The following is a 13,059-nucleotide window of genomic DNA, read 5'->3' on the forward strand; positions in this document are numbered from 1 at the left end:
TGAATAGTCTCAGCATGTGTGCATCCAGAATAAAGCAGGCAGACAACACACTATCACCTGCAGTCAGTGTGTATCTAATCCTGAAGATAAGATTAAATAAACACCATGGTTGAGTACAGGGTCTGAGAGTACACACAAGTGTATTTTTGACTTTAGTGTGAACAGCTCTGGGGAACAAGTCAGTATAAAGGATTAAAAACACAACACTGAATACAGGTCAGGGAATTTGGTACATTTGTGTGTATGGTAGCGAGTTTGGTTTGGAGCCTTGTGTTCTTTTATATATATTTTTTTTAACACACACACACACACAATGACTGTTTCAAAATGTACTCCTAATAACTGTCTGTGCATATTTTTGTAATTGTAAAGGATAGTTTTAGCTTTTTAGCTGATAGATGTGAGATGTTTTTTTTACTTGACAATAGAAAACCATGAAGAATTGTCAGTTTTTCTTAATATTGCAAATGTTGTATGCTTAGTAGTGTATTCAGAGCATGGAAGAATAAAAAAAAGGTGTGTACTTGCTGAACACCAATGGATATGTAGTATGGGTTGTGCAGTATGAAGATAGATACTGTGAAGATACACCTTTTTATATTGTGGCCATTGTGATTTTATTAATTTTTTAATATTTGTAAAATGTTTTTAATGACAGTTATAACCTTTGAGAGGACCCTGATTTAAAAATCTGAAATCTGATTTACAGATTTAATGTCATTTCCTCCTGTTCAGTGGTAATAATTGAGTTTTGACTCGAAAGTATTGTCCATTTATATTTATAAGTTTTGTGATATCACAATCAAAAAATGCCAACGATTTTCACAATTAAAATCGGATAAATGATGTGGGTCTGTTGCATTGTTGTTTATTATATTTCATTTTGATTAGGATTTATTTTATATTTGATTTATTTTATAATATTTCATCATCATCATGTTACTTGAAGATGAAGCCCTGACATCTGGAACAGTGACGCAGAAATAGGAAGTGGATCATAGACGTTATTCGTACAGTTGTATAAGCTTTGAACTACTGTATGACTTTGAGAACTTTCTGTCATTTTGCCGCTCTAATATTTCCTATTTCTGTTTCACAGAGATTCAGCCATAATCCCTCTCGTTCCTTTGGGCCTGAAGGAGACAAAAGATGTTGACTTTTCTGTACCGTTCAAGGTTTGTTTTTTTGTTTTTGTTTTTTTTTTGGTGAGGGGGCAAGATAGACAGATTTTTTTTCGTAGGAAGTTTGACACAAAGGAGAATGATAAGTAAATTAGTTACACAGAAAGTGTGCAATACTATTTGAAGTATGTAGGACACAAGCAAACTGGGATTTCGTGTTTTCTAATTTGGATGGGGTTTAGTGACTATCTGTTTTGGGCTAGTTTGCAACCGATCATTTTTACCCTAATGACACATTGTTGTGTGATTATATCTTTCTGGCTTTGCACTCACTTACCTTGTATTTATCGTGATGAATGGTGTGTGTGCAGGTTGGTCTGTATGTGCATTTCATGCAAGTGCCTTATAGTATGTGTTGTTTACAACAAAATGTTTGTATTTTGGCAGGATTTCATCCTCGAGCATTACAGTGAGGATGGCACACGCTTTCAGGACAAAATTGATGATCTGATGGACCTCAGAAAGGTATTTAGTGACAGTAAAAACTTAATCGTACCCTTCAGGCATAAAAAGTCTTCCATCTTTATACTTTCAAGTCGAAGTTCAGTAAAAAGAAGTTTACATGAGTTTACAGTGATATGATGCTGTGGAGTAAGAGGAATAAAACCCTTCAGGACAGGGGAAAATAATCAGTGATAAGGCAGTTTGATGCACTGAAGTTAGTTATTTTCCTGTAACAGCACACTCTGTCATGTTTTATTTCTTTACTAATGATACATGTTGCAGAATAATACATAATCATCAGTAAAATTGTTTACACATCTCTCACATGTGTTTCGAGCAGGCATGCCGCAATCCAAGCCGTAACAATGTGGGGGTCGAGCTTCTCGCCAGCTACTTCAGTCAGCTGTCACTCCTGGAGAGTCGCTTCTTCTCCCCCACCCGGCCCATGGGCATTTTCTTCACATGGTGTGTTCCAATCTAACTATATAAAATGACTTTAAGTAGCATGCACCTTTGTTATGAATACAGTTTGTTCATTTCTAGTGTTTGCTGGCCACATTCACATTTGAAATGACACACAATGTTCAGGGTCAGGCTGACTGAAGAGTGTGTAATGTTTCCAACTTACTGACTGTCCTTGACATTCTTGGCAATATGATTCCTACTATTTATCAACAGTTCATCCAGTTCTCTAAGTGCAGGTTGTACATGTAGCTTGTACCCTTATTGCAGTGATACTTCCTTTTAAAAGTATGTCCTCTCATGTCATCACTCAACATGTCAGAGGAAGAAGCACAGCAGGTTGGATGGGTTCTGGGAAATATTTATAGATGCATGAAAACCAAGAGAAGGAAATACTCAATTTTGTATGAAATCTTGCTTGTGCAGGTATGACTCTTTTACTGGCATGCCAACGTGCCAACAGAATATTTCCCTGGAAAAGGCTAGCGTCCTGTTCAACATGGCTGCTCTGTACAGCCAGATCGGCATACGCAACAACAGACGCACGCAGGCTGGCCTAGAGGACGCCATCGATGCTTTGCAAAAATCAGCCGGTTAGTCCCGACAGCCTGAAATGTTAGGTCCATGTTTTATGTAATTATCATAACTAAGATCTAAGACAGACACTACTGTAGTAGTAGTAGTAATTAGTAGTGTTACTATAGTTCCATTTCCCATTGTGGATATTTGGAAATTATTATTGGCTTAGAATATGTTATGTCATTTTTTTTCTTAGCATTTTAGTTCTCATATTTTTTTTAATTTTTTTTCTATTACATTTTTGTTAATTGAATTCCAGTCATTTCAGTTCACAAGCCATGGCTGCTTGAACTGCAGCTTGATTGCTTGAATTGATCCCATAGATGTTAAGGTATTTAATCTCACTGGGTCACGAGCTGCTGAGACACCAGGACTTAAATGAAAATGAATTGAGAGAGATGAAGAGACAGGACATGCATGGGGAATTTGAGTAACTTAAGATAGTGTGATAAAAGCCTTTTATTTCCTTAACAAGAGATTTGGAATTTTTGTGTCCAGTAAAAATAAAATAATCTCACAAGCTCCCCATTTACGAGAAATGGAGTGTTTTGAAAAACTTCAATGCAATTTCCTAGTTTCAGTCTTCTGTAGAACAAAGTAGTAAAATGTGAACCTTGGTGTCTTTAAAACAGAGCCAGAGAGATATATTCAGTTATTGACTGACTGCTAGAAAAGCACATTTCAAAGTTTACAATTGTCTTGGTGTAAATACCATTAATGTGAATGACCTTTTTCTTGATATGTGTAGTAGGATATAAATGAAGGGGAACAGGAAAATTAGATCTGTGCCATACGTTACTGCTTTCTATCCATCAGCAGCATGCTTCTGTATGCTGAACATCTTATCTTGCACTTACAGGTGTGCTCCATCATCTGAAGGAAACATTTACATACACTCCCAGCTATGACATGAGCCCAGCTATGTTGAATATGCTGATAAAGATGATGTTGGCTCAGGCTCAGGAGTGTGTGTTTGAGAGGATCACTCTGCCTGGAATCCGCAATGAGTTCTTCAGCCTGCTCAGGATGGCACAGGAAGCTGCCAAGGTACTGCATGACTTCAAGCAAATCAAAGCAAACCATACATACCTGGAGGATTAATGAAAAATGTGTTAGTCTTCATCATTTATTTGTCGACAGTTAACACTGTTAACATTATTGTATGTTATAGCCATGTTCATGTGTGTATGTACTGCTTATATTTAGTGTTGGTGTCAAATTTGAAATCTTTGACATTTATGCATGTTTATATATTGTTTCATAGGTGGGAGAGGTGTATGAACATGTACACCAGTGCATGATCCAGGTCCCTGTTAAAGACAATGTGCCCTTTTTCTGGTCCACAATGGCACAAGTGAAGGCCCATCACTATCGTGCTCTCGCCCATTACTTCATTTCCACCTCCCTATTGGACCATGAGTGTAAGTCAATAAACCAGTAATACATTTATACAATAGTCAAAAAGCAACCAGATACCAAGGACAATTCTCAGAATGCTGCCACCACCATGCTTCACCGTAGTCTGTTCTCAGGGTGGAAAAAGTGGAAAAGGGGATAAATATGTGTGTAACGCACGCATGCATACTTTAATTAGAAACTATATGGATTTCTGCAAAATATCAGTTGTCCTTGTGTTAAATAAAAATATATAAATCATTTGTAGGATTTAATATGTCAACATTTTAGAATGACTGCAGCCATATCTTAACACATGAGGCCCAAGCTTCCTAAGTGAACTCCCAGAACTTTTGGCATCTGCTGATTGGCTAAAAGCTCAGTGTAACCTTTAAAGAGACATTTTCAAGTTTTCAGCCCTTTCGTTTTCCACCAGGGAGCAGTGAATTCGGGGTAACTAAGTTTAACAGAGTCACCTTACATTCAGAGGGATTTTAATGAGGCCAGGCTGGTGTACAAAACTGTTATTGAAGCCTGCTGAGCGTGAGCCAGAAGTCAAAAGGAAAAGAGAGAGAAAGAGAAAGGGAGGGGAGGAAAAGAGCGTGAGTGCACACATGGCTGTTAGCAAAACTTTGATATGTTTTTAAAAACACTGGGGGTTGCTTCTGGCTCAGGACTATAAACTGTTCCCATAGTGGGCCAAAATTTTATCAGTTCTCTCGGAGTGCCAGGAATGGCAGCCTCCCTGCTCAGATCTGAAAAATCACAGATGCCTTAAGGGATGTGGCTTTAACATTAAACAGATCCCAGACGGTGAATCTTTTGTAGAAAAGTGTTTTACAGCAGGACTTGTCTGAATCTTATTAAATTCAAGTGTAGTTTATCAGCCAAGATGCATTGGCTGAGTTGCTTTAGGTTTTTTTTTTTTTATTGGAGCTTCTGTATTGAGATGTTTAATATCCTGCAAACTACATGTCTACATATTGTATAGATTCATCTATAAAGTCACTTTGTATTAGTGATAATGACACACGATCTTCTCTAAGTACTCCTAGTTTTATGTGTATATGTGCTAATAAATTGGAAGGAAGCATGAAATGATGAATTTTACGAAAGTTGAAGCCATGTTGTGAGGTTTGTGTGTGTGTATGTGTGTTTGCAGTAACCCTCAGTGATAATGAGGACAAACAGGAGAAAGCTCTGTCTCAGGCGTATGACACTAAGCCTTTTGGGCACTCTACCCTTGAGATCCTGCGAAAGAAACGGGAGCGGCGCCGTATAGGTGAGAGAGACCCTTCACACTACTACCTTATCATTCAGTGGCTACAGGAAACATCTGTTTTCTGATTTTGAAATGCTCTGTGTTTTTTTTTAATATTCTCTATGCATTATTTAGCAATGGGTGCTATGGGTACTACTGAGCCCTCTAGATCACAAATATGGCATTGTAAATTGTAATAATGGCAATAGTCAACCAAAGCCCTTTCACACCTCCCCATCTTGCTCTATCACACAGGTAAGGCTCACCTGAAGCGTGCCATAATGAATCAAGAGGACGCGCTGCGTAACCAAAGCCTGTGCCCTCACCTCCGCAAGCTGGACATCCTCAGTACCATTCTTGAAGCTAGCCACAAGCGCTCACTCACAAAATTTGAGCAATATGACACAGAAGATGAGTTCACAGATTATATGGAGGCACCAGACATCATCTGTGAGTTGGGGTCAAAAAACGCAGACACATTATACAATAACATGTACAATATTTTATTAGTCATAATAATAATAAATCTAAACTGTCACATCAAATGATACTGTACAGGTACAGATAGTCTTTTTCCTGGGTGAATTTTCTTTTCATTTTAAGTAAAATCTTAAGGTGTTTTTCATTAAAGGGTGAATAAAAAGCAACAGCATGTAAAAATGCAGGTTTCTTACTATTTTTCACAATTTTATAAATATATGTATTTAAGAAAAGTTGTAATAAAGAAGGAGGAATGTGAAAATTATTTAAATTGACTATTGAAGAATGTGGGATGAAAGATGAAGGATTTGGGACTGGAATATATAAAATAATATTAATGCTCAGTAAAGCATAATGTGAAATGTTAAGCATAGGGGAAAAAAGTGAAAGGTTTAAATCTTTTATTTGAGATGAGTGATGCTGTGGTGGCAGAGCTATTTTATGGTTAAAGGAGTAATGCAGTTAGGGGCGGAGTTAGCCGGAGCTTTAAAGAGGGCTGATATAGTTGGGGGTGGAGTCAGTTTAATAAGCTGCTTTATGACTTTTGATACAAACTTTTAATGTATTCTCTAATGGCAAACCATACAATTTATCCATTTACAGTTTAGAATGTCTTCAGAAACAATTAGGTTCCTGTTATTAATTTTGTCACAGCAGTTGTTCCTGTCGATAGTGCTGAAGTTCAGAATACTTACAGAGAGCTAAAAAGAGCTGACACTGGAGACTCCTGACAAAAATGCTAAATAAAAGTCCCTGTATAAGTTGCTACTGTACAAAAGATAGAACAGGCACGTTAATATAAACCTGAGAATTACATTGCAGTCGGAAATACGGTCAGAGCTGCTGTTCTAGAAAATTACTCAATATCTTCTGACCGGTCAGAATCGAGAATACAACAGTGTTGTATAACATCCATTAAGCACTTTAGCGAGTTTTGTTATCGAAGTCCTGAGATCACAAAGCAGAATTATTAAACAGATCAAACTTATGATACAATACATGTATTGTTATGGCAATATTTCATAATGTTGGTAGAGAAAGCTTCTAAGCAGATGATAATGATTTCAGTCTTGTTTATAACACAAACACAAGATAACGCTCGTTTTGTTCCTTGTGCAGCTAAAACTGAGCAGAAAGCAGATCTGGACATTCCTGCCACCACTAAGGTGAAAGTCAAAGACCTATTCCACCAACTGGTATGTGGGCAACTAATTTTTCCATTTAATTCTCGGGGTCTGTTCACAGCATAGCAATGTTTTTTGTTTTAGGATTTGTGCTGTTAGAAAAAAGCATTACGTCTGACGTTTGCATGCTGTAATGAATAGACCCTTACAAAAGCTTCTCCACACTGTACAAAATGACAGCTATAAGGTGTTCCTTATAAAGCCCTGATTTGCTGTGTTTGTTTGTGTGAAGAAGCTTTAAACTGTTTAAAAAGCACTAACATGGTTAACTGGTGAAATACTGTCTGCTTGTCAGACTTGTGTTGGTCATTCACACTCACACAATCTTATACGTTTTTAGCTTTCACTACAGTCTGATACTTTTCCTCACTAATCAATGACTGTGAACTTTTAAAACATTTTGCAATCCACTCCCTGTATCTTGATCCAAAAGGCTTACTGTATCAGGGTCTTTTAGGTCTACAGGGACTGTAAGGTTCATGATTCTGAAGCATGTGTATATAAAATATACTGCATGCACAATATACACTATATTGCCAAAAGTATTCGCTCACCCATCCAAATAATCAGAATCAGGTGTTCCAATCACTTCCATGGCCACAGGTGTATAAAATCAAGCACCTAGGCATGCAGACTGTTTTTACAAACATTTGTGAAAGAGTGGGTCGCTCTCAGGAGCTCAGTGAATTCGAACGTGGAACTGTGATAGGATGCCTCCTGTGCAACAAATCCAGTCGTGAAATTTCCTCGCTCCTAAATATTCCACAGTCAACTGTCAGCTGTATTATAAGAACGTGGAAGTGTTTGGGAACGACAGCAACTCGGCCACGAAGTGGTAGGCCACGTAAACTGACGGAGCGGGGTCAGCGGATGCTGAGGCGCATAGTGCGAAGAGGTCCCCAACTTTCTGCAGAGTCAATCGCTACAGACCTCCAAACTTCACGTGGCCTTCAGATTAGCTCAAGAACAGTGCGCAGAGAGCTTCATGGAATGGGTTTCCATGGCCGAGCAGCTGCATCCAAGCCATACATCACCAAGTGCAATGCAAAGCGTCGGATGCAGTGGTGTAAAGCACGCCGCCACTGGACTCTAGAGCAGTGGAGACGCGTTCTCTGGAGTGACGAATCGCGTTTCTCCATCTGGCAATCTGATGGACGAGTCTGGGTTTGGCGGTTGCCAGGAGAACGGTACTTGTCTGACTGCATTGTGCCAAGTGTAAAGTTTGGTGGAGGGGGGATTATGGTGTGGGGCTGAATGCTTCAGCATACCAAGACATTTTGGACATTTCCATGCTCCCAACTTTGTGGGAACAGTTTGGATCTGGCCCCTTCCTCTTCCAACATGACTGTGCACCAGTGCACAAAGCAAGGTCCATAAAGACATGGATGACGGAGTCTGGTGTGGATGAACTTGACTGGCCTGCACAGAGTCCTGACCTCAACCCAATAGAACACCTTTGGGATGAATTAGAGCGGAGACTGAGAGCCAGGCCTTCTCGTCCAACATCAGTGTGTGACCTCACAAATGCGCTTCTGGAAGAATGGTCAAATATTCCCATAAACACATTCCTAAACCTTGTGGACAGCCTTCCCAGAAGAGTTGAAGCTGTTATAGCTGCAAAGGGTGGACTGACGTCATACTGAACCCTATGGATTAGGAATGGGATGTCACTTAAGTTCATATGCTAGTCAAGGCAGGTGAGCGAATACTTTTGGCAATATAGTGTACCTGAGGGCTGAGGGTAGAACATCTTCAGATGTTGAACTAATTTTATTGTAATCCCATGAAAAGCTTTAGTATAGACATGTGTGTCTCTGTCTGTGTCTGCTTTGTGTGTGTTGGCGTGTGTGTGTGTGCCAGTCTGTTTGTCAGGCATGTGCGTGTGCAGATCTGTGTGTATGCGTGCGTGTGCGTGTGTGTGTGTGTGTGTATTCGCGTGTGTGTATGTGTGTATGTGCCTTTGAATGACTGTAATACATAATATTGGCTTACATGGTCTGTTGAGGCTTCAGTTAACATTTTTCTGGATTTTTATCTTGTATATCACCTTCCTGAAATACCTTTTTAAAGTTTTAATCTGAAGGATGGTAAAAAAAAGGATGATTTAAAAGGTAAAGCTAATGGGGAATTTCAAACCAACCAGTTAAAATATTAATGACTTAAATATTAATGATTTATTGTGTTTCTTTGTATATTGGAAACAAAAAGAGGATTTGAAGATCTTGTGACATTCCAGTTTTTAATAACCTGGATAGCATCTGTTCCACTGATTGATGTACTTTGACTTTCTAACAATATACTGCAACATATTTTAAATAGCCAGAGGGGCAGCCGTTGCTAAGCACAGATGTTTTTCTCTGTTGTTTAACCTCTGGCTTCAGACTGTATCCTGTTTGGCCCTCGATGAAGCTGTTTACAGTTATTAATAATGTGTTTTGCGGTGTATTGTGACACACACTGTCATTTACCGGTCATGTGTTGCAGGGCCCGTTGTCCATATTCTCAGCTAAACAGAGGTGGACTGCACCACGCACACTCAGGGTAAAGGCTGAGGACAGAGAAATAGGTTTCACACTGAAGGGGGGTGCACCTGTCCAGATCCAATCACTTGACCCGCTCTGTCAGGCAGCTGTGAGTGTACACACACACACTCACTCACTCTCTCTCTATCTCTCTCTTTAGAATTTATTTGCTTAGCCATTTCCTGAGAAATGCCTGCCATTTTCCTTTTCACATGATGGATTTCTGAAGTCCTATTTCACAGTGCTTTCCAATTCATACACATTTAAGCTTTATTTAATGAAGGAGCTCAGACTCTCCCTGTATCTGTCTCTTTCTCTTTGTCTTCCCTCTCATTAGAAGTTTTGTAATGGTAATTTCCCAGGCATTATGGCAAAGGAAAAGGAGATTATTTGGATTATCTCTCACAGGTCACTCACATGGGCCTTTAGACAACTGGCAAGTGGAATGGGAAGAATGTTGAAATTACAAATTGTTTGAAATAAACCCTGTAGTTGGAAAATCATAATAGTTGGAAAATATTCATCTAACTTATTAAATCTCGACATGGCCAAGCGGTGTACGCAGGGTGCTATAGATACCACACCAATCTGACCCCTGGGTATTTGCTGAAGGGTGAAGAAACAAATATACCAAATATAATGTCAATACTTTAGCACTCTCCTTTTTAATGCCATCAAACAACACCTTTCATTAGGACAAACTTTAAAAGACTTATTTTTAATGTGGACCTGGAAAACTTTTACCATATTTATCATGAGTTTAAAAAGTGAATAAATTTTTTTTTTTTTTTTTTTTTTAATTTTATAATCTGAATTGATTGTATGATAAATATCTATATTTGCCATGAAATAGCCATTGAAGCTGGTATGGTGATAAATACGAACCAACCAACAAACAAACACACGGGCCTTTTATATTAATAAATATATTATCATTATTAGGCCCTGGTCCTCAAATTATTTTTCACCCTTTTGGATATTTGCTTTTTCTTTCCCTTATACATTACACCTGTTTCTGGGTTCTCATTCTCTTATATCGTTTGAGCTGTCTAGAGCAGCTGCACTTGTTCAGAAATAGCCTACACACACACACACACACACACACACTTCTAAAGAACATCACATACTCTACATGCTGTGATTTTGTGTGTGTTAGTGAATGAGCCTGTACTGTTTTTCTTCTGATAAGCACTTTGTAAATATTTGGCAGTGAAGAACAAAAAAGCACTCTCTCAGGAAAAACCTACAACCTTTTTGTCTTTATCTTACTCCCTCTTTTGTCTTTTTTTTTTTTTTGTTATCGCTTCAACCCCTAGGCGGATGGCCTGAAAGAGGGTGATTGCTTGGTTGCCGTTGGCGACACGGATTGTAAATGGATGGGCGTGAGTGATGTCATGAAGCTGTTAAAGGATGTAGACGAAGAAGGCATCGACATAAAAGTCATCAGCATGATGGATACCAGCATCCAGGCCATGGTAACCTACCCAGCATCCAAAGCATTTGTTGAGCGTTTGCATGTGCTTCTTTGATCGCTCAAATTTAGTATCTTTTTATTAAGATTTGAACCTTTCTAGAGTTATGTGTAATCTGTATCATTTCTTCCCCAAAACAGCCCACAAAAAGTGCCACATTCTCAGGCGGTTTCCAAAAAACCTACTCCATGATCTGCCTGGCTGACAATGAAGAAGACAAACCTTCAAAAGCATGCAAAGTCAGCAAGAAGATGTCATTCCTCAGCTGGGGGCTGAAGAACAAGCATAAGAGTGCCAGCACTCTGAGCCTCCCTACTGCTGACTACAAACCCTCCATCCCCAGGTCCTTCCACGACAGTAGCCTCTACTAAACACACAGACACAGCGAACATTGACCTGCTGGTTGTGGCACAGTGCTATCAGGTACTAAGCGGAAATATAGTGAAGGAACAAAGACTTTTGCACAGATCTTAGGACAGATTAAAGAGTAAATGTTTTTTTTTCTGCTGGCAAAACGTTTCTTGTCCTGCAAGTCATTGTGCTCGTATAGTTGATATGATTCAAATATAAATGGTTTTTGTAAATCTATAAATATATAAATGTGTTAGAAATCTGTTATATTATCTCCGCGTGTGCTATATACAGTATGGGAGGGACTTTTATTTTAAAACATAAACAGTCCTACAGGGAACTAATACTTTTGAGACATAATCTTGCTAATAGTTCTGAAGAAGCCAGGAGGACCCTGTACTTTTACCAATCTAGTGCTGCTGCTGTAAATATTCTTATTTCACTGTATTTTTCTATGGAAGAATCAGTGATTTATCGGTAGGTGAAGTTTATTAATCTCTCCACAGTTTCACACTAAGGAATAAAGTCAAAGATTTACTAAAGACTTTAGGCATCACCGCCATAGGGAACATTTTTGGAGCATTTGTAGAAGTAAAAAATGTTAAAATATTACAGTAAGGTTAGCGCGAGGTGTATATCGGAGTGTTACAGTTTGTGTAATGTGAATGTTCAGTGGGTGTATTGTGTAATCTACCTGTGTAGTCGTCGTTTCTGTATTATAAACCATGCCTTATTCATTTGGACGTAAGAGTAGACAGGAAGATTCTGCCAGGACTCTGGTGGTACTTGAGTTCAATATATTGCCAACCTTGAGCTCGAAGGATTAAAGACGAACTTCATTCAGCATGGAAAGACTTTTTATTATTCTTATTTTGATGTAGGCTAACACCTGAAGTGTTAGATGTATTTCATTGTCTACAGCGTAGATACTTATACACATTTGATAATCAAATAAATAAAATGCACATAGAGGAAAAAGATCTAGAAATATAAGTATGTATTCATTCCTTATTCAGTACGTATTCAGTGATCCTGTTCCACCATGGCTAAGTTGCACAAAGGTGATGCCATAGGTGAGCTGATGGATTTTTTTTGTTTTTTGTTATATGTATAAATTTTATGTTTGTGCAATTAAGTATTTGACTTCTTCACACTTCTCTCTTCTTCAAGTGACTTTTCTAGTGTTTTATTTGTATCATTTTCTTTATGTGTGTGCGTGTCTTGATCGGCGTTCTTTTTCGACTGTGTAATTCCCTTTAAAGTGATTTTAGTCTGAACTTTTGTCTTTTACATGTCACTGTCTCTGTGTACACAAGAGCTGCAATATCTAGACATGGATTTTTGGGATTTTTAATAAAAATAAAAAGGAGTATAATGTTGGACGATGTTAAGACCTCATGAAAGGTAGTGGAGGTCACATGCAGGTTGATTATGATTATAATAGCACACTATTTTAAAAGGCATATTTATATATTGTGGGTCAATTATTAATATATTAGTAACTGTAAATGAGCCTTAAAGGGCAAACCTCCATAATGGTACTGTATCCAGTGGGGTTTTGGCATTTGGATTTTTTTTTTTTTTGGTTGTGATTCGTTTCGTTTCTTCGCTTTTCTGTTGCACTCTACTGTTTATTCGGAGTGAAAGTGAGGCTCATTTGGTAATTTTATTTTTTCTGTCACTTTGTTGTATACATGGAATACCTGGAATAAAAAATAATGGGTGATA

General features: G+C 38.3%; 1 protein-coding gene across 2 annotated transcripts in view; it reads left to right on the forward strand.

Moving 5' to 3' along the window:
- The window catches only part of rhpn2 (rhophilin, Rho GTPase binding protein 2), a 30,305-nt gene extending 17,246 nt beyond the window's left edge, over window positions 1-13,059 (forward strand). The window contains exons 4-15 of one of the 2 annotated variants that reach the window (XM_058381558.1): window positions 1,100-1,175; window positions 1,569-1,646; window positions 1,966-2,090; window positions 2,514-2,680; window positions 3,526-3,713; window positions 3,931-4,087; window positions 5,224-5,343; window positions 5,578-5,772; window positions 6,922-6,968; window positions 9,471-9,617; window positions 10,825-10,983; window positions 11,121-13,059. In XM_058381558.1, the coding sequence (XP_058237541.1) occupies window positions 1,100-1,175; window positions 1,569-1,646; window positions 1,966-2,090; window positions 2,514-2,680; window positions 3,526-3,713; window positions 3,931-4,087; window positions 5,224-5,343; window positions 5,578-5,772; window positions 6,922-6,968; window positions 9,471-9,617; window positions 10,825-10,983; window positions 11,121-11,351 (1,690 nt within the window). In that variant the 3' untranslated portion in view covers window positions 11,352-13,059. Of the gene's footprint in view, window positions 1-1,099; window positions 1,176-1,568; window positions 1,647-1,965; window positions 2,091-2,513; window positions 2,681-3,525; window positions 3,714-3,930; window positions 4,088-5,223; window positions 5,344-5,577; window positions 5,773-6,921; window positions 6,999-9,470; window positions 9,618-10,824; window positions 10,984-11,120 lie in introns of both variants that reach the window. The other variant, XM_058381557.1, reaches the window with a different exon arrangement.

This window comes from Hemibagrus wyckioides, linkage group LG27 (genome assembly GCF_019097595.1).
Source record: "Hemibagrus wyckioides isolate EC202008001 linkage group LG27, SWU_Hwy_1.0, whole genome shotgun sequence".
NCBI classification, from domain to species: Eukaryota; Metazoa; Chordata; class Actinopteri; order Siluriformes; family Bagridae; genus Hemibagrus; species Hemibagrus wyckioides.